The 21,829-nt window shown below is 37.5% G+C and overlaps 2 protein-coding genes and 1 pseudogene across 3 annotated transcripts; 1 reads left to right on the top strand and 2 right to left on the bottom strand.

Annotated features, from left to right (window-relative positions):
* Positions 1–3,458: 3,458 nt before the first annotated feature.
* Positions 3,459–3,985, bottom strand: LOC112177472 (annotated as a pseudogene).
* A 7,011-nt stretch (positions 3,986–10,996) lies between these two features.
* On the top strand, positions 10,997–18,163 carry LOC112177026 (mitogen-activated protein kinase kinase kinase YODA). Of its 2 annotated transcripts, none has more exons than XM_024315197.2 (12): positions 10,997–11,155; positions 11,902–12,695; positions 12,844–13,602; positions 13,954–14,041; positions 14,204–14,266; positions 14,474–14,634; positions 14,783–14,858; positions 15,208–15,267; positions 15,359–15,466; positions 15,601–15,840; positions 16,432–16,523; positions 17,062–18,163. In XM_024315197.2, the coding sequence occupies exons 2-12, from the start codon at positions 12,136–12,138 to the stop codon at positions 17,564–17,566; spliced, it is 2,712 nt and encodes a 903-aa protein (XP_024170965.1). In that variant the 5' UTR covers positions 10,997–11,155; positions 11,902–12,135; the 3' UTR covers positions 17,567–18,163. The 2 variants fall into 2 exon arrangements, with proteins under 2 accessions (XP_024170965.1, XP_024170966.1); XM_024315198.2 differs by having other exon boundaries at positions 11,013–11,155; positions 11,907–12,695.
* A 257-nt stretch (positions 18,164–18,420) lies between these two features.
* LOC112180452 (short-chain dehydrogenase TIC 32, chloroplastic) lies at positions 18,421–21,131 on the bottom strand. Its single transcript, XM_024319018.2, has 9 exons — positions 21,023–21,131; positions 20,352–20,583; positions 20,076–20,155; positions 19,812–19,965; positions 19,522–19,600; positions 19,323–19,410; positions 19,177–19,232; positions 18,878–19,038; positions 18,421–18,643 (listed from the first exon to the last, which is right to left on the bottom strand). The coding sequence occupies exons 1-9, from the start codon at positions 21,129–21,131 to the stop codon at positions 18,421–18,423; spliced, it is 1,182 nt and encodes a 393-aa protein (XP_024174786.2).
* Between the last annotated feature and the right edge of the window lie 698 nt (positions 21,132–21,829).

Below are 21,829 nucleotides of genomic sequence, written 5' to 3' on the forward strand. Positions count from 1 at the left end.
ATAGCCTGGCTATTAAGATTGAGTTCCGTGGACACCCCCCGCACGGCCTGATCTACAAACGCCTCCAAGGTGTGAAGTCTCATCTTGGCAACCCGGTCAACAGTTTCTTGCTCAAGCTCTTCAGCTTTTCTCTTCCTTGAGGTCTCGGCCAAGGTTGGAGATTGAGGGAACAAATCCAATGTCTTGGGAGGATGGTGTTCTAAGCCTGGAGTAGCGACGGTTAATGCTGTGAACTTTTTCTCTTCCCACTCCAAATAACGAGAGATTGCCTCTATGTCATCCTGTAAAACTGAAAGAAACAACAAGCTTTCTTCATTTAATTCATGGTTCTTTACAGCATTGTTATTGTACATGATCATTTAATTAACCTAGTCCCAGCTCGCACAACATAAACAAGAAAAAAAGGAACAGAAAATATTACTATTCTTGCTATTGTAATTGTTTTTGGTCGACCTTATTATCGTGTCTTCATGATTTGTATATAACTGCATGTTTTTTTTTTTTTTTAGAGTAATAGTCAACCATTTTATTAAAAATAACAATAAGAAAAACTACAACTTGTAGATGTAGAAACTACATCAAAATATAAAGCAACAAGAAAAATACTAGAGCATCGGAAATAAAACCTAGCTAGGATACGGAGGGATGCACTTAAGCATTTGATGAAGCGTCGGACAGAATTCGGGCTATGTAAAACGGTACCAATAGCATGGTCGACTGTATTTCCACACAAATAAATGCGTCGAATAGAGGGTAACTTTCTATCAAGGTAACCGCCGGTAGTATGATCGACCTTGCCTACTCCACGCAAAAAAATGCGCTGAATAGAGAGCAATTTTCTATCTAAGTAACCAAAGAAGCAATTCCAACATACATATAATTTTAGGGCCCAAAAACAGTCTCCAGGATCCCAAATGTGAACCCTAGCAACTTCGGGCTCATTCACCAGCTGCCAAGCCCCAAGAAGGAAGGCCCAGCCCAAATTTCACTTGAGCAACCCAACAGAATGGAGGCCCAGGCCCACCAGAGTACTTTGGGCACCCAAAGCCTCTCTGGGCACCAACCTTGATCGCTTTTCTGACCTCGGGTTTGACCACCGCTCCCCCTCCCTTCGTCGGAGAAAGAACCTCTCGGCCCCAGCAACCCGACAACACCCGCCGCCACCAATTCCAATACTGACCGCAGTACAGATGTCACCTAGGCACCGCTCCCATCGCCTCGTCAACACCCTGGAAAGCCGGATCGAGAACCGACCCCTAAGCTTGACACCAACCACACTCGAACCAGCCCAGGCGACGATGGAGCCCATCAACGCTGACCCTCACATCGACAGCCCACCATCTACCTTTCTGCATCTTCCAGTCGTCGAATCTTGCCCACCAAGGGACCTAAGCAGAACCTGACCAGACACGAAAAATGACCGTTTCTCCAAGCACCAACGCCACAAACTCACCAAATCTGCCAACGCCTCTGGTAGTTTGAGGCATACTGGAAAACAAGATATCGTCAGGATCCTTGGATCCCAAACTGTCCAATCACCAATAGCCCCTAATCCAAGAGGACGACGAACCGAAGGCGACCACAAAGCCCAGATCGAAGCAATCTGAGGAGGAGTGAACGACCTCGCTTCAACACGGGTCGAGGACCTCGACTTCTTGGAGAAGATCAGATAAAAGGGAGAGACGGCCTGGACCGTGCTCGATAGCTGCGACACCAGGGAGAGTGCCGGAATTTTGCTCCATCGAAGATGGAGGAAGTTGCAGAGACGCATACCCATAGACGGCGTTCTATATAACTGCATGTTAACATAGTATCAATGGCTGAAAATAAATTTATATATGACAATACATAATAAAAAAACTATGTGTTCTCTCTTTAATCTTTATCCGTGATATCAGCATTTCAAATGAAATTACATATGATGTGAAAACTAGGATCCCAAGCATTGTTAGTAGAGAAATTCTTACATAGGGCAAATGTACCACGTGGAAGTAGGACAGCCCAATCAAAATCCAGAAAATTTTAAGTATGTTCTGAAACTGTCCTTACTTATTAAAATGAAATACCCAAAACCCCCCTTACATGTTCACTAATTGGGCTGCCCTACAAGCCACATGATACGTTTGCCCTACATAAGAATCTCTTGTTAGGAAATGTGAAATTAAAAATTATGACATGGTAAATGCTATGTCATTTGGGATATAAACTTGATTAAATTATTAAGGATCTCAAACAGTCTTTATTTATTCTAATGTGTACATTAATAGCATTGAAGAAAGGTCGAAAGTAGCAACAGTCAACAAGCTACCGAATTTGCGAGGGTACGTTGATTAGTGGTGGAAATAGTAGAACTTATTTTTATTTCTTAAGAGTTAATTTTCCACTAAAGATATCAAATATTATAGGATATGAGGATACATAAGACTTGGCCTCAATAAAAGAAACTTGCATAATAGTAAGAGAAAAGAGTACCAGAAACATCATAAGACAATAACAGCATCTGACTTGGACGAGAGTCATAAGACAATGCAGCTACTGGGCATACATACCACATTGAAGCTTCTTCATCTGTTTTTCTTTTTATAGAAAACAGAAGAAGCTCACAGGTTCCTCTTATTCTTATTAATGTTTATTACCATAGTTTTTGTTTTTGTTTAGTTTAAGCGATAATAGTGTTATAATTTGAAAGGATTAATTTCAGTTTACCCCCCTGAGATTTGGGGGGATGACAACCCTCTACTCTCAATTTTGAATTTTTATCTCCAAAGCTTTCAAATTTCAATCAACAATGTCCAATTTCTCAAATTCCGTCTAAATTGGACGTTAACTTTGACGATCTAACTCACTTTGAGGCTAAAATGGTCATTTCAAGACAAAAAAAAGGTTATTATTACAAATGGTACCTGAACTTATCCTCTATTTTATTGATGGTACATGAACTTCAATTTTGATCACAACCAGTACCCGAACTTTTCGATTTCATTTTAAATGGTACCTAAGGCCACCTTCAGTCACTATTCCGGCCAAAAAATCCATATCTTAAAAAATAAAAAATAAAAAAACAAGTTCAAAGCAAGTCTATTACCAAAAATCATCACTAAATATGATCGCAACACTTGAAATCATCAAAAATTATCTCTATGGTCGCCTCCCATGCCATTTTTAGTCTGAATAGTGATCGGGGGTGGCTCTAGGTACCATTTAAAACGAAATTGAAAAGTTCGGGTACTGGTTGTGATCAAAATTAAAGTTCAGGTACCATCGATAAAATTGAGGTATAGTTCAGGTACCATTTGTGATAATAACCCAAAAAAAAAACCCTCCCTCTTTCACTTTCGAGGGTTTCTCTCTCTCACTCTCTCTTTCTCTCTCTCACAGATCTGCAACTCCAAAAATGGAAATCAAAACCCAAACGAAGCAAAAGGAACCTCCCATATAACTACAAATCATCTCTTATTCTATTCATTCACACATTTAGTGTTTTTCTCAATAACCACGGGCACGTCCTTGCCGAGGATATCTTTAGTGTTGAACCGGTGGGGGATGAGGGGGCTGAATTTGCCAACGACGTGTCATTTTTGTCGCAGTCGTCTTCTCTGGCCTCGGCAGAGGTGATGAGGATCTTGATATCTTGGGCGCGGCGGATTTCTTGGAAGAATTGGCGGCAATGGCGGCAGGGGTCGGTGGAGACAACGACGTATTCGAGGCGGAGCTACGACTGGATTGAGAGATTGGTGGCGAGGAACTGCTCGGCGTGGACGTAGTAGTGGAGGGGGAGGCCCGAGAACTCGAGGTTGACTTCAAAGAAGACCCAACTTGAGGACCCGTACCCGAGGGCTCCGACGGGGAATTTGGAGATGAAGACCCGGGAGAGGGCCTTGTCATGCTCGACGAAGGACGGGAGGAGCTGGACGACAGTGAGGCCCTTCTTCTTGGCCATTGCCTCAGCCTCTGAGGCTTCGATTACGAATCTGGGTCAGTCCATTTTCTAGGAGAGGTGGTGTTTCGAGTCGACCTGGGTTGCAGAAGTGGGGGATTGGTTTTTGGGATCAGATTGAGGATCTGAGAGATGAGGAGGAAGACCGAAATGAGGGAATGTGCAAATTCGATTTTTGGAGTTGCAGAGAGAGAGAGAGAGATTTGGAGAAGTGAGAGAAACCCCTGAAAGTGAAAGTGAGAGTTTTTTTTTTTTTGGGTTCTTTGTCTTGAAATGACCATTTTAGCCTTCAAAGTAAGTCAGATCGTCAGAGTTAACATCCAATTTAGACGGAATTTGAGAAATTGGACATGACTAACGGAAATTTGAAAGCTTTGGGGGGGGGGGGGTAAAAATTCAAAATTGAGAGTAGAGGGGGTGACATGATGACACCCCCAAACCTTAAGAGGGTAAACTGAAATTAATCCTATAATTTAACAGTCCATAATCGAAGTAAAATTTTGTTCATAGACAGTGAAATGATTTGCCCCGATACTTCTAAAGATACAAAAATTATATTCATCAATTTTTTGAAACAACTAATCTTTATTTATATTTCTTATCTATAAAAAAATGATTTGAATCTCACAGTAGTAAGTGCTTACATGACATTCAAATCATCTAAAGTTTATTTGAAATGTCGAATGCCTTCTCCAAAAATAATTAAATCATTAAGCATCTTCTACAACAACAATAGTGTTATGTTTTGTTACGAGTGCATATAAGAAGTGTTCTTCAGTGTCTAAAAATTCATCTATATGCGTGTGTGTGTGTTGTATATCATTGTATTATAACACCATCCTGATAAAATACTAAAGTTTAATCGATATGCTTCTTGATTTATATAAGAAATTAATAAAATTGAAAGATCTAATAAGGTACCTGGTTCCTGGAGAATGAGAATTAATTGTTGAACGAACCTTATAGCAGCAAAAAGAGAAGTCAGATTTCACCGTCGATGAAACTGCCAAAGGAGATTAGAGGAATCCCCAAATTTCTAACAATTTTAAGAAAACAATAATAAGCGTGGTTTTCCATAAACTTAAAGAACCAAAAAGGTTAGCACACTTGGTACACTAATATGCTAATACAGTGTAACACTTGGTACACTAATATGCTAATACAGTGTAACACTTGGTAGACATGCTGATATGGTAATTGTAAGACAATTTCACTGACAATAAAGATTACGGTGGATGGGTGAAATTTCACGAGAAAAAAAATGGTAAATATCCTAATTTTGAAAATTGGCAGCACACTTGGTACGCTAATATGCTAATACAGTGTAACACTAGGCAGACATGCTGATATGGTAATTATAAGACAATTTAACTGAAAATAAAGATTAAGGTGGATGGGGTGAAATTTCACAAGAAAAACAAACGGTAAATATCCTAATATGAGAAAACTGACACTTACTGCACATCTTCTTTGTCACAGCCCAGTTCACATAGCAAGATATTATCCGAATATCCTCTTTGGGCCCCGCTCTCACAGTTTTGTTATGGACTCCCACTCAAAATGCGTTTTACTATGACTATGAGGAGGTGAGTCTACACATATAAGGTACATCACTTCCTCTCCCTTAGGAGATGTGAGATCTCACCTCACAATCCACCCCCTTTAGGGGTTCGACTCCCTCGTCTGCACACCTCTGGATATAGAGTGGCTGTGATACCATTATGTCACAGCACAATCCACATAGCAAGATATTGTCTGCTTTGAGACTTGCTCTCACGGTTTTATCATTGGGATTCCACCCAAAATCATCGTACTATGAGGAGGTGAGCCTCAAATATAAAACACATCACCTCCTCTCCCCCAAGCAATGTGGGATCTCACGTCTTTTTTCTAAAAAGAAGAAATAAAAAAATAAAATTATTGGTTATATTGTTAGGTTATTTTATTGAAATTAATTCATTTGCATTATGGTTAAGTTGCATAATCATTATCGCAAGGTTTGAACTACATGTTATTGCTAGTGATGATCTATTATAATAGACATTTCAGCAAAATGTTGGGGAAATTGGTAAAATTTTTATATATATTAAGTAATTAGATTAGTCTGTATCACCACTGCTTGCGATCCGGAACTATATAATCATTTCTCATCTAGGGTTAAAAAACTATAATAAATTACACAAATGTGTTTGATCGGTTAGAATTAAAACACTATAATAAACTTCTACCTTGACAAGAAAAGCTTAGATTAGCCATATGCGCTGCACGCACTTCCAATTTCTTCATGATCCATTCTCATTCTGATAGCACGTCCTTGGGATGTTGTTGTCGGACGGGTTATTTAGGCGGTGTAACCTGACAAGCTTGGTCTCTAGGCTTAGCCAAGGGTGTGGCCACAGTAGGTGCGGTAGAACCCTGTTGATCCTTATTGGATCTGTTTGGGTTCGTGGTGGTCCAAGAGGATGGCTGCTTTCGGTGTTAATGATAGTTGCAGGTAGAGTGGCTACGGGTTCCAATCATGGCGATGGGGGGATCCATAGGTGGTGGTCGGTTTGCCCAGTTGGCGACTTAGATACCTCCTGGATCTGATTAGGTGGTGGGTCGCGTAGTCTGCTACTGTTATGACGGTAATGGTGGTGCGTTGGCGGGCTAGCCGCCAGATTGGTTTGACGACAGTGGCAACTTTGAAGTTTGTCAGACCTTTGGGTGGCATGGCAACGGCGATGTTGTTGATGTTGCGACACAGTGTTCATTCATCGTCAGTGTCTTGGTCATGTTCCTTTTGGTTGGGCTTTAGGTGTTGGGCCCTATATTTAGGCTAGGTCAATGGTTCAATTTGGGTTAGGTCTCTTTTTGTTTTCAAGTTGTTTTTTGTTAAGTTTTATTTTCAGTAAGTTCCTACTGTCTTTTTGTGGGAGTTAATGGGTTTTGTCCCGGCTTATGCACTTTGTGTGCCTCGTTTGTCCTAATAAGGTGGCGAACCATTTGTTTTTCAATTAGTCTTCTCTTTTAGTTTATTCTTCTAAGTATAGGTAATTTGCGAGTCAATGGTTTATTGGGATTACTTTTATATATTTTTCTAAGAAGTATCTACTTTCATCATACAATAATTGAGTGGTGATTGTTGAGGCGGGTTAGTAGGTAGAAAATGATTTTGTCTTGAGAAAGAGAGGTGTTCTTGGTGGTCTATAGGCTCTCTTGCAAAGCGAGCTTCAGTGTGTTCTTAATGAGCAGTATTTGTCAAGTTTTGAGTCCCTCAATTTAGGATGTCAAAATTGATGTATACCTATTAAGTGCTTTAGATTTGATTAATGAAAGGCGTTCAATTAACAAATAAAGGGTGTATGCTGGTTCTTATTTAGGTTGTAGAATATGTTATAAAGGTATTTATGACCACCCTTTTGGGTGTATCATCTTGAAATTGCTTGTTGAAGTACAATATTAGGATGACCTTTTTAGATTAAAAAAAAAAAAAATGAAAATAAACTTCCACAAAGTCGCTCATATACTTGCTTGAGTTGCTTGCATATGGTACAATTGATATTTTGTAAGCAAGTTGGACCTCCTTGGTTCCATGAAGAATTAGGCCATCTCCAGTAATGGAGGGCTATATTAGGTCCGGGTCTAAATTTTAGCCTTCAAAATATAATTGTATAATAAATGGTCTCCAGAGCCAAATTTTAGTTCTTTCTAATATTTTATTATTGTTTGATTAATTTTTTTTATAAAATTTATGATCTTATATTACTTGTAATTATTCTAAACTAGATTGTTTTTTGAGATGTAAATATTTTTTCTAACGTGCAAAATTTCGACAAGATAAATCATCTATGTTGAGGTGAATTATAAAAGGAAAATAGAAGGTGTGAAATAATAGAGAAATGATGTATGTATTTATAGGAAAAATGAGATTTGAAAAATTTTACCATTTTGATAAAAAAAAATTATAAGAAAAAATAACTAACTAATCGTTGCATGTAATCCTAACCATTCATTTGGTCCATTTAAATTTGGCCTGGGCTAGACATTTGGCCCTCTTTTAAGCCCTTTGGCTCTTTTATGACCCTTTAGCTTTTTTCTTGGTTATTACTGGAAATAAAAAAGGAGTTACAATTTAGGAAATGACCCTTTAGACCCGATTAATGGAGATGACCTTAGAATTAAGATGATGATTTTTGGGGAAATTACTGTTCACTCCCTGTACTTTTAGGGCGTCGACAGTTCAGTCCCTGCTATCCTAATTTCGACAAGTTACTCCTCAGACTTTCAAATCTCACACAATTTGGTCCAAAATGACTATTTTGCCCTTCCCTTCCTCTTTTTGTTTTTTATTTTTCTCTCCTCTCCCCTCCTTTCTTCTAAAATTCATAATTAATTCATACGAACTCCGATATTTGCGTTCCATATATGTACGAGATCGTATCGATGAGCTCCACAACTTTTATGAAGAAAGTTTTTCCAAATTTTGTATGTATAAAAAGTCAATTTTCACGACCGCTCCAAATAACATTCGTTTCGAAAATCCACTTTCTTCTAAAATTCATAATTAATTCATACAAACTCTGATTTTTGCGTTCCATATATGCACAAGATTGTATCAACGAGCTCTACAACTTTCATGAAGAAAGTTGTTCCAAATTTTGTACGTATAAAAAGTCATTTTCACTACCCCCCTAAATAACGTTCGTTTCGAAAATCTCCTTTCTTCTAAAATTCATAATTAATTCATACAAACTCTGATTTTTGCGTTCCATATATGTAGGAGATCGTATCGATGAGCTCTACAAATTTTATGAAGGAAGTGTTTTCAAATTTTGTATGTATAAACAGTCAATTTTCACGACCCCCCCCTAAATAACGTTCATTTCAAAAATCTCATTTTTTCTAAAATTCATAATTAATTCATACGAACTCCGATATTTGTGTTCCATATATGTACGAGATCGTATTGATGATCTCTACAATTTTTATGAAGAAAGTTTTTCCAAATTTTGTATGTATAAAAAGTCAATTTTCACGACCCCCCCTAAATAACGTTCATTTCGAAACTAAAATTGATACGAAACCGAATTTCTCGTACAACTACTTATGAAATAATCTCAATATTCATAATTCAAATATTTGATATTTCTTGGGTTGAAATGTGCATAATGAGAGAGAGTGTGTGTGTGTGTGTGTTATTTTGTGGTTGGGGGGGTCGTGAAAATTGATTGTTTATACATACAAAATTTGAAAAAACTTCCTTCATAAAATTTGTAGAGCTCATCGATACGATCTCGTACATATATGGAACGCAAAAATCAGAGTTTGTATGAATTAATTATGAATTTTAGAAGAAATGAGATTTTCGAAACGAACGTTATTTAGGGGGGTAGTGAAAATGACTTTTTATACGTACAAAATTTGGAACAATTTTCTTCATGAAAGTTGTAGAGCTCGTTGATACAATCTTGTGCATATATGGAACGCAAAAATAAGAGTTTGTATGAATTAATTATGAATTTTAGAAGAAAGTGGATTTTCAAAACGAATGTTATTTGGAGCGGTCGTGAAAATTGACTTTTTATACATACAAAATTTGGAAAAACTTTCTTCATAAAAGTTGTGGAGCTCATCGATACGATCTCGTACATATATGGAACGCAAATATCAGAGTTCGTATGAATTAATTATGAATTTTAGAAGAAAGGAGGGGAGAGGAGAGAAAAATAAAAAACAAAAAGAGGAAGGGAGGGGCAAAATAGTCATTTTGGACCAAATTGTGTGAGATTTGAAAGTCTGAGGAGTAACTTGTCGAAATTAGGATAGCAGGGACTGAACTGTCGACTCCCTAAAAGTACAGGGAGTGACCAGTAATTTCCCCATGATTTTTCTATTGGAAGCTCCAAATTTACTCACTTGACCTCTATGCTTTTTACATCTCCTATCAAATTTTTAAATACTAAATTTACTCATTAAACCTCACTAAAGTTCCTCAGAAAACTTCACTCATATAATTTACAAACAAACTAAGATCTTTATAATAAAAAAACTTAGTCATTTCAATGATTTAATTACTCTATAAATCTGAATTACACCTCTATTCCTTAATCAGACAACATAAATCTCTTATCCAATAAAAAAAAATCAATCACAAGGTATTGAGTTTTAAAAATTAATAAAAATAAAATAACATGAACTATTATGTGATTTTTTTTATTTACTTTTTCTTTTTTAGCTGTGCAAAAAAAAAAAACATATTAATCGTTTTTACTTAATGTTTCTCTATTTTCTGTACCTCATGATTAATTATTTAAATATTTTATTTATTTATTTATTTTTATTTGCTAGCTCTATTTTTTTTCTTCTTTTTGCAAATATAATTGATAGATTTAGATTTAGGTCATAATACAATTTATTTTGTTCTCCCTGACCAATATGTGTTCAATATGCATATCATACATTTTTATCTTAATCATAGTTTTATTTCTTGTTAAATATATACGAATGCTTTAATGAGTATGTAGTGAAATTGGAAAATGAAAATAAATAGAGAAAATAATAAAGAATGCAATATAATATTATTGAATTGGAAAGTCTAAAGAAAATAAATATAACAATTTTTTTGGTATAATTATTGTCCTTAATAGTCATTTTATAGTAGGTTATATATGTCATTTAATAATTCATAATAGAGTGAGGTCAAGTGAGCAGATTTAGAGGTCCCAATAGAAACTCTCTTTTGTTTATGTGGAGAACAGCTTTTCCCCATACTAATGTAATCCCTATTCCGAGTTAATAAATTTATATTTCAGATAAAAAAAAAAACTTTCACAAATCCAGCAGTCCGCACACCACCATAACCTCATATACACCCTCCACTTTTCACCGCCTCCAACCATTGACGACAACCACTGACGTCATCAATCTCCAAACCAACAGTCAGGATCGAAGGCACACCCTTATTACTCAACACCGCCACGCTCAGACACATTTTCCAATTTAACTATCAATTAATCGATCACTTTCAATTATTTTATTACCCCATAATCACAGACAAGCCCAAAAAAAAAAAAACCTGAAAAAAATCGTTTCCCTTTTTTTATTTTGTCCTCATTTTCGGTGTCTTTTCAGCTTCTTCTTCGCTTCGTCTGAGGACACAGACTCATTGAGACACCGAGAGCTCTCAGCTCTTCTCCGAAGCGGCGTCGTTTTGGGCATTACACACACTGCCGCACTGTAAGTCATGCTTAGGGTTTTAGTTTTACTGATTCTGTCATTTTGAGCTCTCTACTTGAGTCAAATTGATTTGCAGGATTTTTTATTTTTTATTTTTTACTGTTGTGCTGTAAATTAAGGGTTTTGAGCTTGTTATTATGACTCTGGCCATTGTTTGAGAAGCTCTAGGGTTTGTTTTAGTGGTGGTGGTTTTGTTAATGTAGGAAATTAGAGATTGAATTTTGGATTTGTGAAAGTGAAATTGTTGAATGGAGGATTTGGATTGTGTAGATCTGATGTTTGAATGTGTGATTCAGTACTGAGACTGTGAGTGTGTTACTGTTGGCCTGTTTGTAAATTGTAAAGCTTTTAGTTTAGGTGTTGTGGTGTGGAATTGGAAATTGAGAAATGTAGGCTAACTGGCTAAGTGAAGCAATTTTCCAGATTTAGTAATGTAGCCGAATTTTGCGGGTTGTTTGAATGTCTCCGAATGTGTGCAGGCTGATCATTTAAGATATTAAGAGTATCTGTTTCTCGTTTTTTTTTTTTTTTAATTTATAGTCAGGATTTAGAAATTTTCAGTCTTGAATATTAAATTGTTGACAGTGGATGATGATTGGTTTTGCGTGATTGCCAACTCGGACAATGAGTCCCCGAGCCGTTATTCAGTCGGTTTAGTCTTGTTTATGCCACATGCGTGTATGTTAGGTACTTGTGTATTATGCATGTTATTGGTAAGAGCTGATTCAAAAATTTTCAAATTTCAGTACAGGTCCTTATTGAGCTGCTTCTTCCGAAAGGAGTTATGGCTGTCTGTTGGAGTTTTGTTTGTTGGAGATTTTATGGATACAACCAGTGGATTGCTTTTCACTGTAATGAATTTATGAGTGCCATAGCTGGTCATTAATTTGGTGCAAATGTGACAACTTATCTACAATCAAGGACATTGGTTTGTCTCAGGATTTGCCTTTTTTGGTCCGTATCCATTCCGTTATAAAATCATGCCTTCGTGGTGGAGAAAGTCTTCATCCAAAGAAGTAAAGAAGAAAGCAAATAAGGAGAGTTTCATTGATACCATAATGACTATACACCGAAAACTTAAGAGTTCTTCTGAAGAAAAGTTTAACAGTAGTTCAGGGGGTTCTAGGAGACGATGTACTGACACCGTTTCAGAAATGGGTTCTCAATCCAGGGCTTTGTCACCATTAACATCGACACAAGTATCACGCTGTCAAAGTTTTGCAGAGAGGCCTCATGCCCAACCACTACCTCTTCCTAGAGTGCAACTTTCCAACATTGGGCGTTCTGACTCTGCTGTAACGGCATCATCAAAAACCGGGTCTGATACAGGGCCCAAGCAATTGCTCTATGTGCCCCTTTCAAGCCCTGGCCGTATCTTGAGCAGGGCAGTACCTGCAGATGTGGACGGTGATATAGCCACTGCTTCCATATCTAGTGATAGTTCTATTGATAGTGATGACCCACCTGATTCACGTCTCCTTAGTCCCATGGCCTCTGACTGCGAATATGGCACCAGAACAACTCTGAACAGTCCTTCCAGGTAAGTTTTGATACATGTCATTGAAAATGAAGATCGTATTAGAGCCTGATGTTAGATGAGGATACTTCACATCATTATAAATGCTTTGTATATATGTTTGTGTGTATGCCCGTCCACCCTGACAAATTTAACTCTATACTTGCTGAAGGGTAATGCAAAAGGACCAATTCCCTAATGTCAACCAAAAGAACACAAAAGAGACTTTGAAGCCGGCTAATCTTCTATTCAATAATCAGATTATGACCACATCACCAAAACGGGGACCTTCAAGGACACATTTGCAGAACATACAAATTCCTTACAATGGTGCTTTCTCTAGTGCTCCAGACAGCTCCATGTCAAGTCCTTCTAGAAGTCCTATGAGAGTGTTTGGCTCTGATCAAGTTCTGATCTCCAGTTTCTGGGCTGGAAAGCCTTATCCCGATATAGCTTCTACCTACTGCTCCAGTCCAGGCTCAGGTCATAATTCCGGACATAATTCGGTCGGAGGGGATCTGTCAGCACAGCTTTTTTGGCAGCAGAACAGGTGTAGCCCCGAGTGTTCTCCAATACCTAGTCCCAGAATGACCAGTCCTGGCCCAAGCTCCAGAATGACCAGTCCTGGCCCCAGCTCCAGAATACAAAGTGCTGCAGTTACCCCTCTGCACCCACGAGCTGGAGGGCCAGCCATGGAGTCACCTACAAGCCGACCCGATGATGGGAAGCAGAAAAGCCACCGATTGCCACTTCCTCCAATAACAACAACTAGGACCTGTCCTTTTTCTCCTGCATATTCACCTGCAACAACTCCCACAGTTCCTCGCAGTCCTGGTAGGGCAGAAAATCCACAAAGTCCTGGTTCACGCTGGAAGAAGGGGCGCCTGCTTGGGAGGGGTACATTTGGACATGTGTATCTTGGTTTTAACAGGTTGGTACCTGGAGGAGGTTTGTACATTTTACAGTTGTATCTATTTCTACCTATTGTATTGTATGATATTAAGATACAACTTTCACCCTCCTCCCCTGACTCAGAAAAAGGAAAAAAAAAAAAAAACACACACACAAATTTCCTCCACAACTTAAGTGTAAGCTAAGCCATGTACATAGAGTAGGTTGCAGTTTTAGTTAGAATTACAGTTTTGCTAAGCTATCAAATATTAAGCGGCACATGATTTGTTATTATCAACTTTTGATGTATTTTGAGTTATTTGTTTGTTGTACTGCACAAGTTCCAGATGGGAATTTTGAATGCCTGATTTGATTCACTTTTGGTCTTTAGTGAAAGTGGTGAGATGTGTGCAATGAAGGAGGTAACTCTATTTGCAGATGATGCAAAGTCAAAGGAAAGTGCACAGCAGCTTGGGCAAGTAAGTTTACTTGATTAGTTGATAGATTGTTAGAAACTTCCATTGTGTAAAATGTTAACGTAAAATATTTATTCAGCATACTTTTCATGAACAGTTTTAACTTTCTTATGAGTTCCTTCGGACATCGAGGATGTTTAATACTAAGTGAGTTGTGCGTTGCAGGAAATTTCTTTGCTAAGTCGACTACGACATCCAAATATAGTGCAGTATTTAGGATCTGAGACGGTATATTCCTTTTAATTCTGTCTTAGTTTTTATTTATTTATTTTACATTTTATATATTATATAGATGTATGGATTTTTGTAATAATTTCTCACACTAAGAGCTCTAGAAAGCTGTGATGCTTATCAACAATGCCTGTTTACACAATTTGATCCGTAAATGACTGTTATTCTTATTGATGGTGTGTGGTCCTGTGTATGCTTGCACAGGTAGACGATAAACTCTACATATACTTGGAATATGTGTCTGGTGGATCCATCTATAAACTGCTTCAAGAGTACGGTCAGTTTGGTGAAATAGCAATTCGTAGTTATACTCAACAAATCTTGTCAGGGCTTTCGTACTTGCACGCGAAAAACACTCTCCACAGGTAAGCGGAGTTATTGTCCAAATGTTTGATTTATCTTGGATATATAATCTTTTACTGACTTTTCTCGACCATATTTTGGTCATTGAGGAGTGTCAGTTTTAATTGTTTGGAATGTTATTTTAGCTAATGATGAGGTTATTATGTTCAGGGATATCAAAGGAGCAAATATATTAGTAGATCCCAATGGTCGGGTAAAGTTGGCAGATTTTGGGATGGCAAAGCATGTACGATCATTCATTTTTTCTTTCTTTCTATAGATCATAATTACTGCAATAATTTATTTTGACTTTCCAGATTTTCGGTTAGCATGAAACCTTGATTCTGACAGGTATTCAATGAAAGGAGAGATCCAGTAAACCTGTGTCATATGATTATGAAAATATGTTTGCCAAGCACTCATTTTGTTAGGATGCCATTTTCTACCTTTTATTATAGAATAGAACACAAAACAACCTCCACAAGCCTATTGAAAATTATGTTAAATACTTGATATCCTGAACCAACTCATATCATTCTTTTTTATACACAATGAATCTGATGGTCGTATTTTTTCTCTTCTGAAATAATTTGCAGATTACTGGGGAGTCTTGTCCGTTATCCTTCAAGGGGAGCCCATATTGGATGGCACCAGAGGTATGCACGGTTCCTTTACTGCGCTCATGTATCATCATTATCTGTAATTTTGTATGGATTTGTTGTAACAGTTTTCACTCTAATATTTCAGGTTATCAAGAATTCAAATGGTTGTAATCTTGCGGTTGATATATGGAGCCTGGGTTGCACTGTTCTTGAGATGGCCACGACAAAACCACCTTGGAGCCAATATGAAGGGGTTAGTGAACTTTGAATCCAAAAGGCTGGAATGTTATGAAATATTCAGATGTTACACATTTCCTACTAACAGAATTTGCATGCCAGAATGTTCCTAATGTTTGACCCTCTTATTGTATTGTATTGTTTCCAAAGGTTGCTGCTATGTTTAAGATAGGAAACAGCAAGGAACTTCCTGGAATTCCTGGACATCTTTCAGAGGATGGGAAGGACTTTGTTAGGCTGTGTTTGCAACGTAACCCACTGCATCGCCCTACAGCTGCTCAGCTTTTGGAGCATCCTTTTGTTAAGAATGTTGCTCCACTGGAAAGACCCATTATGAGTTTGGATACTTCTGAAGGACCACCTGCGGTGACGAATGCAGTGAGATCTCAGGTAGACGCACTGATCTTAAAACAACAAGAAATAATTTTCACGCCATCAGGTTGAATATATGTGACCTAATATGTTTAATTTTCTATTTTAGATTTGTTCTCTCTATGCAAACCAAGTAAAGTTTTCAATTTGTGGGTTGCATACCGACTTTGTTACCCATAGTGAAAGTTCTAGTAGGCATCTCTACCGTGAGGGATTTTATATCATCAAAATGTTATGGCGTTATGTGATTGTTGTTTTTTTTTATGTAACTACACAATTTTATTTGAACCTCATTTTACCAAATGATTTTAAAAGTAGCAGTAAATATCGAATATGTAGTCAATACTTGCAACGCCTCCCATCCTTTCATGTCATTGTTCTCTGGTTATTACTTGTGTCAATGGATGCATGCTTTATGGATGCATGCTTTACTAACACTGGAGATGTGTGGCATGAGTACTGATGTTATGTTCTGTGGGTGTATATATTTATGTTATATATTTAGGCCTAATAACTTTATGTCATGGAGTTAATGCTGGTGTTGAAAAAGCTTCATTGTTTGAGCATATTCATTAATTTTGATACTTTTTCTTATTTGTATTCTCTTAGGCCTTTGGACATGGGAGAAATAATTTGCACTTAGACTCTGAAGGGATGACTATTCACCAGTCCAGAGGCTCAAGAACTGGATCAGCATCAAGGTCTCTCTCTCTTCCCCCTTCTCCCCCGCCAATTATAATTTATTACTTTTACATGGGACAGTAGTCATATTTCTTCTTTATTTTAGGATAAACAAGAATTTATTAAAACAAGACAAAGTCAAAGACCTCTAGCAGAAGACTACAGGAAAAATCTTAGAGAAATACTGAAAAACCAAAAAATCTAGCATCAACTGCTAGCATATCCAACATAATAGAAGAAATGGTCATGTTTTAGAACCTGGCCTGTGTCTGATATTGCTTCCAACTCATTTACAAATCTATCAGCATTAAAGCCTAATAAACATAGGAACTTTAGATTGTGTTAGGGTGAAAAGTGATTAAATATGTTTCAGCATTTAGCCTCAAGAAGGGCAATCAGGACAATAGCATCATAGGTCCCAAGCAATTGTGTGAAATACTTTTTATTGATAAAGATGTCATCATGGGCTTTAAGGACTGATTTGTCTACTACTCATCTACTCATCTATTTCATTTAAATATTAAGTTACTAACCTTTCCCTTTCTTCCTAATTTCCAGACATGTCCACACACCAAGAAATGTGTCTTGCCCAGTTTCACCCATTGGAAGCCCACTTCTCCAGTCTAGATCACCACAACATGTCAGCGGAAGGATGTCTCCCTCTCCCATATCTAGCCCCCGTATCACATCCGGTGCATCTACACCTCTCACTGGTGGTGGTGGTGCAATCCCTTTTCAACACTTGAATCCACCAACAACCTACTTACATGAAGGCACACAGATGACCCAGAGATCCCAGAACAGTAGTTTCTATACAAATGGCAGCATGCGATATCATGAGCCAAAGCCTGATCTATTTCGAGGGATTCCGCAGGCCTCTCATGATTTCCGGGATATAATTTCATCTGACAATGTTGCGCACAGAGACCAGTTTTGGAAGCCTGTTCCTGGGCAGCAAAGAGAGTTCTGTGATGTGCAGTCGGTTTTGGCTGACCGTGTGTCTCAGCAGCTCTTAATGGATCATATGAAGCTGAACCCATCCATGGACCTAAATCTTCACTAGCTGCACTACTGCTTGATCACAGAGACGGTATATATTGACTGTGATCCTTGTCCGAGCAGTGCTTATATACAAAGAATTGCTGTTGATGCTTTCAAGGTTGGCATTGCAGTAGTGTTGAATCTTAGTCGAAATTGGACAAAATCATCCAGTAAGGTTGGATCTTTGGATAGCTTGAATAACAATAACAGTAGAGAAGCATGATATGAAAGGCCTCAATGTATTTTGTCCTCAGAGAGGGTTGAGGTTTTTCCCTTTGTAGAGATGGAGGTGACCTTTGGAGTTCCAGCATTTGATAATTCCTTGTAAAGAGAAAGTTTCCGCTGCTCTAAAGAATGTATATTTTACAACTGGTGACAAAAAATGTCGGAAGGCATATCACCATTTGAGCCTGATCATTTTTGTTTCTTTTTTCTAGGAGGAATGAGGGAAGGAAAAATTGTTGTACAGAGGGTTGGGGAGGCGAAGATGGTAGTTCAGAGTTAGCCGGAGGCTGGTAGGTTTAGTCTCTTGTATCGGTTTGTGGCAGCTTATACTGTTCACTGTTGTATCTAAATTACACTGGCATCAAATAGAAGAAAAACTCTAATTGCTCTCGTATCTCCTTGTGTGGTATCACTAGCATCTTGTGATGATCTAAAGCTAAAATTAGACATCTGTTACTATAGTATGACTAATCCTTGGCTCTAATATTAGCTTGGCGTCTACAAGACTGTTGTGAAGGGCAAATTGTCAAGGCAAACTAGGATCAGACTACAGTACTGAAGGAAGCTTTGACTCGGTCTTTTCTTCTGTTGTCTGTATACTCCAGTCTGAGTACAGCATGTGACTACAGTTTGCAATTTGGCAATTTGATTTCATAACATGCAGTCCAAAAAATCTGCATCTATCTTTTGGCTATTAGGATGAGGACTAAAACCTCTAGTACTAGGGATTGGCCAAACTCGAGCTAAAATCCCAGTCTGGTAGCGAATCTGCATCTTTTGCATGAGAGCTCGATTTGGCAATGTTATAGTCCTTATTCGGCGCTTACTCCTTTGACCTGTGGATGGAGTGACACCAAGAATGTGGGTGCCGCCCCTACATGAACATGTCAAATTTGCGATCATTAACAACTGGTTTTCGGTCCGTGTGTTGGTCGAATTCAGTTTGGAGTTTGCATAGAAAATTCTGCGCCATAGGCCTCTTTATGGAATGAGGACTACTACATTTCATGTTACTTAACTTCCTAGTCCAAACTGGTTTTGAATTACAAATACAGTACAAATGTGAAGATGAGCCATCGAACACACTAAAATAACCTCTTATTAGTACTTTCGATCGGTCAAACTCAAGCTAAATTCCCAGAGTTTCTTGGTCACATCTCCATCTTTTGCCTGAGAGCTCGGTTTGGTGATGTTGCACCCTGAAAAGTATTCCCCGCTTACTCCCTTTACTTGTGGATGAAGTGACACAAAGCATGTTGTCGCCGCTCCCTGCATGATCATTTTTAATAAGATTCTGTTGTAACCAAACCACAATATAAATCATATCTTCAGTCTATATTTGATCAATGAATATGGTCCATGTAGCATCACTTGAAAAATAATCCTACTGAAGAACACAACAAGTACCTGCTCAACGGTTTTTGACATAAATATACCCAGCAGGGACAGCGTCTTAAAAAAACCTGTATCAATCCCAAAATTTGAAGTGATCAACACTGCAGTGTTAAGAAATGTGACATATATAGCCTAAGAGGTACGCAAATGAAGCTTACATTGAAAAAAGCTATGAACATTGCGTAAAAGATTTGTGTAAATATCTCCGGGATGAAGAGAATTAGCAGTTATCTCCACACCTTCTTCCTGTTTACTCAAGAAGTGAAGATCATTTCTAGAAGTGTTACATATATGGACAAATGCAATATACATTTTGGTAAGACAACACCTGTTTTATGACCTTTCAGCATTCAATACCTTTAAACGCCTTGCAAGCTCATTAGCATGTAATATGTTAGCAAGCTTGGATTGGTTATATGCACGATATTTGTTGTACCTGCAATTTAGCAAGAGAATAATAGATTGCTGATTAGTAACTTAATAGAAAATGTTTTTGTATGAGATGCATTGTCAGTCTCAAATTTAGACCCTAGCAAGATAACATGTCAGCTATCTACCAAGAGGAGTAGCTGCAGAGCTGAACTAATTGAATCAGCACAGCCTAAAGAAGATTCATCAAAATAATGCTGCCACATTGTGTTAGTTACCTTGATTCATCATTGATTTCATCGAAAACAATTCCTTCCGGATACCCAAATTTATGGCCTAAAGATGCTACATTAACAACTCTTCCTTCTATTCTGCTCTCTCGCGATGTGTGTTTCATTGTCTCCAAGAGAAGATTTGTGAGGAGAAAATGACCTGCAGATTGGATGGTTCAAGTCATACATATGATAAAATAAACTTGTAGAAGACTAGCTGATTCGTTGAAGAAAGATTTGATTGATCAAAACAAATGCTTGGTTACAAACCTAAATGGTTCGTAGCAAACTGAAGTTCTATGTTATCTTGAGAAAGCTTGAATGGAGTTGCCATAACCCCTGCATTGTTACTTCCAACAAAGATAGTTTGTCGCTTCTTAGTTTCTTATTGTCACAGTACTAAATATACAACTATTAAAGTCTATTTATAGAAAAACAGAGAGAGGAAATAATAGAAACTAGCTGGCCGAGATCAGTGGTAGTAACAATTAATATGACTTCGACCAAAAACAATTAATATGACACATATAATTGCTTATCTCTTACATAAGGATGTTCAGTGGAAGGCCTTTAGAATTATAGTCCGCTGCAAATTTTGTTACAGATGCTAAAGAGCTGAGGTCTAATTCCATGATATCAATTTTAGCAGTGGGAATGTCCTTAAGTATTGCTTCTTTAACATTATTCCCAGCATCAATGTTCCTGACTGCCATTACTACATGGACACCACGCAAAGCAAGGACATGTGCTGTCACTACGCCAATACCACTTGAAGCTCCTGAAATTGAACAAAGTTTACACACTGAAACTTGTTCCCAATCACCTTAATTACCTTTAGAAATAGATAGAGGAAGGCCCATTGAAAATATATGTAGAAATCTTTTTAAAGTCCAAAATTTGTTACATTTCATATTGCAGAAATAGTACTGAAGGTTGTAAGGGAATCTTACTGGAACAGAAAAGAAATGTGTAAAAGAAGGAACCATTTAATCATTTAGATTCAGAATAATACATATCATCCAATAAATTTACAGAACTCTTCAGATGAAAAACCCATCAAAACTCACAATATACAGCACAATGAGTAACAACAAACAAATACTTAAAATCACCAACTTCTAATTATGTGAAATCTTAAGAGCCAGTTTAATTGTTTCAACGTACCCTTTACCCTTGTAAACTGTTAATCTTATACAAAGCTTAAAATGGAGAATAACCTGTGACTACGGCAGTAAGACCAGTTCCATCAATCCCATGAGTAACCTCCTCTGCTGTCGAAAAAGCAGAAAATCCAGATGGTCCTTTCTTGCTAAATAATATCCCCATAATGTTGCAAAAGATATGAATGAGATTATTACACACTGATTCGCTAACAAAACCAACATAACAATAACATATAGAGTTGTTCTTCTATTCTTAAAATATTGGCAATGAGAGTGACAGCAATTTGTATGCCATAATTATGCTACTGAGAAGATAAAAGGGTCATCATCGATCAATGATGAGAATAATGTAAATTAGCAGACCAATGTATGTATAGTAGGTTCTAATATACACCTGTTAGAAAGAGTTGAACATATTTTCGGTCTCTGTTGTCTTGGTCGAAATTTAGATTCACTCCTTGTCTTACTCTAAGTAGGAGCTTATTCTTTGCTTTATGCCAGTAAGCAAATCATGTTGGCCGGCCTCTTTATATAAATGAGGATATTGCTTCACATTTCCTCCTTTCTTGTTGTCTGCATGTTTACTCCAGTGTCTAGTCCAACAAGATTTCAAATTGGAAATACTCCAGGTTCTTTTACATTGGCCGGCTTAGTTAATGAATGATTAAATTACCTTGAATACTTCATCAATAATTAACGAACTCCTTCAAAATATGTGACCTAGTATATTGATACAGTAACAATCATCCCTATTGCGCTGCGCGATGTGCCTTCATAGTCTCCAGCAAAATATTGTGAGATGAAAACTAAGCTCCAAATTAGATGGTTAATGTAACGTACACGTGAATTGGTAAATCGTAC

Source organism: Rosa chinensis, chromosome 7 (genome assembly GCF_002994745.2).
Source record: "Rosa chinensis cultivar Old Blush chromosome 7, RchiOBHm-V2, whole genome shotgun sequence".
Lineage (NCBI taxonomy): Eukaryota > Viridiplantae > Streptophyta > Magnoliopsida > Rosales > Rosaceae > Rosa > Rosa chinensis.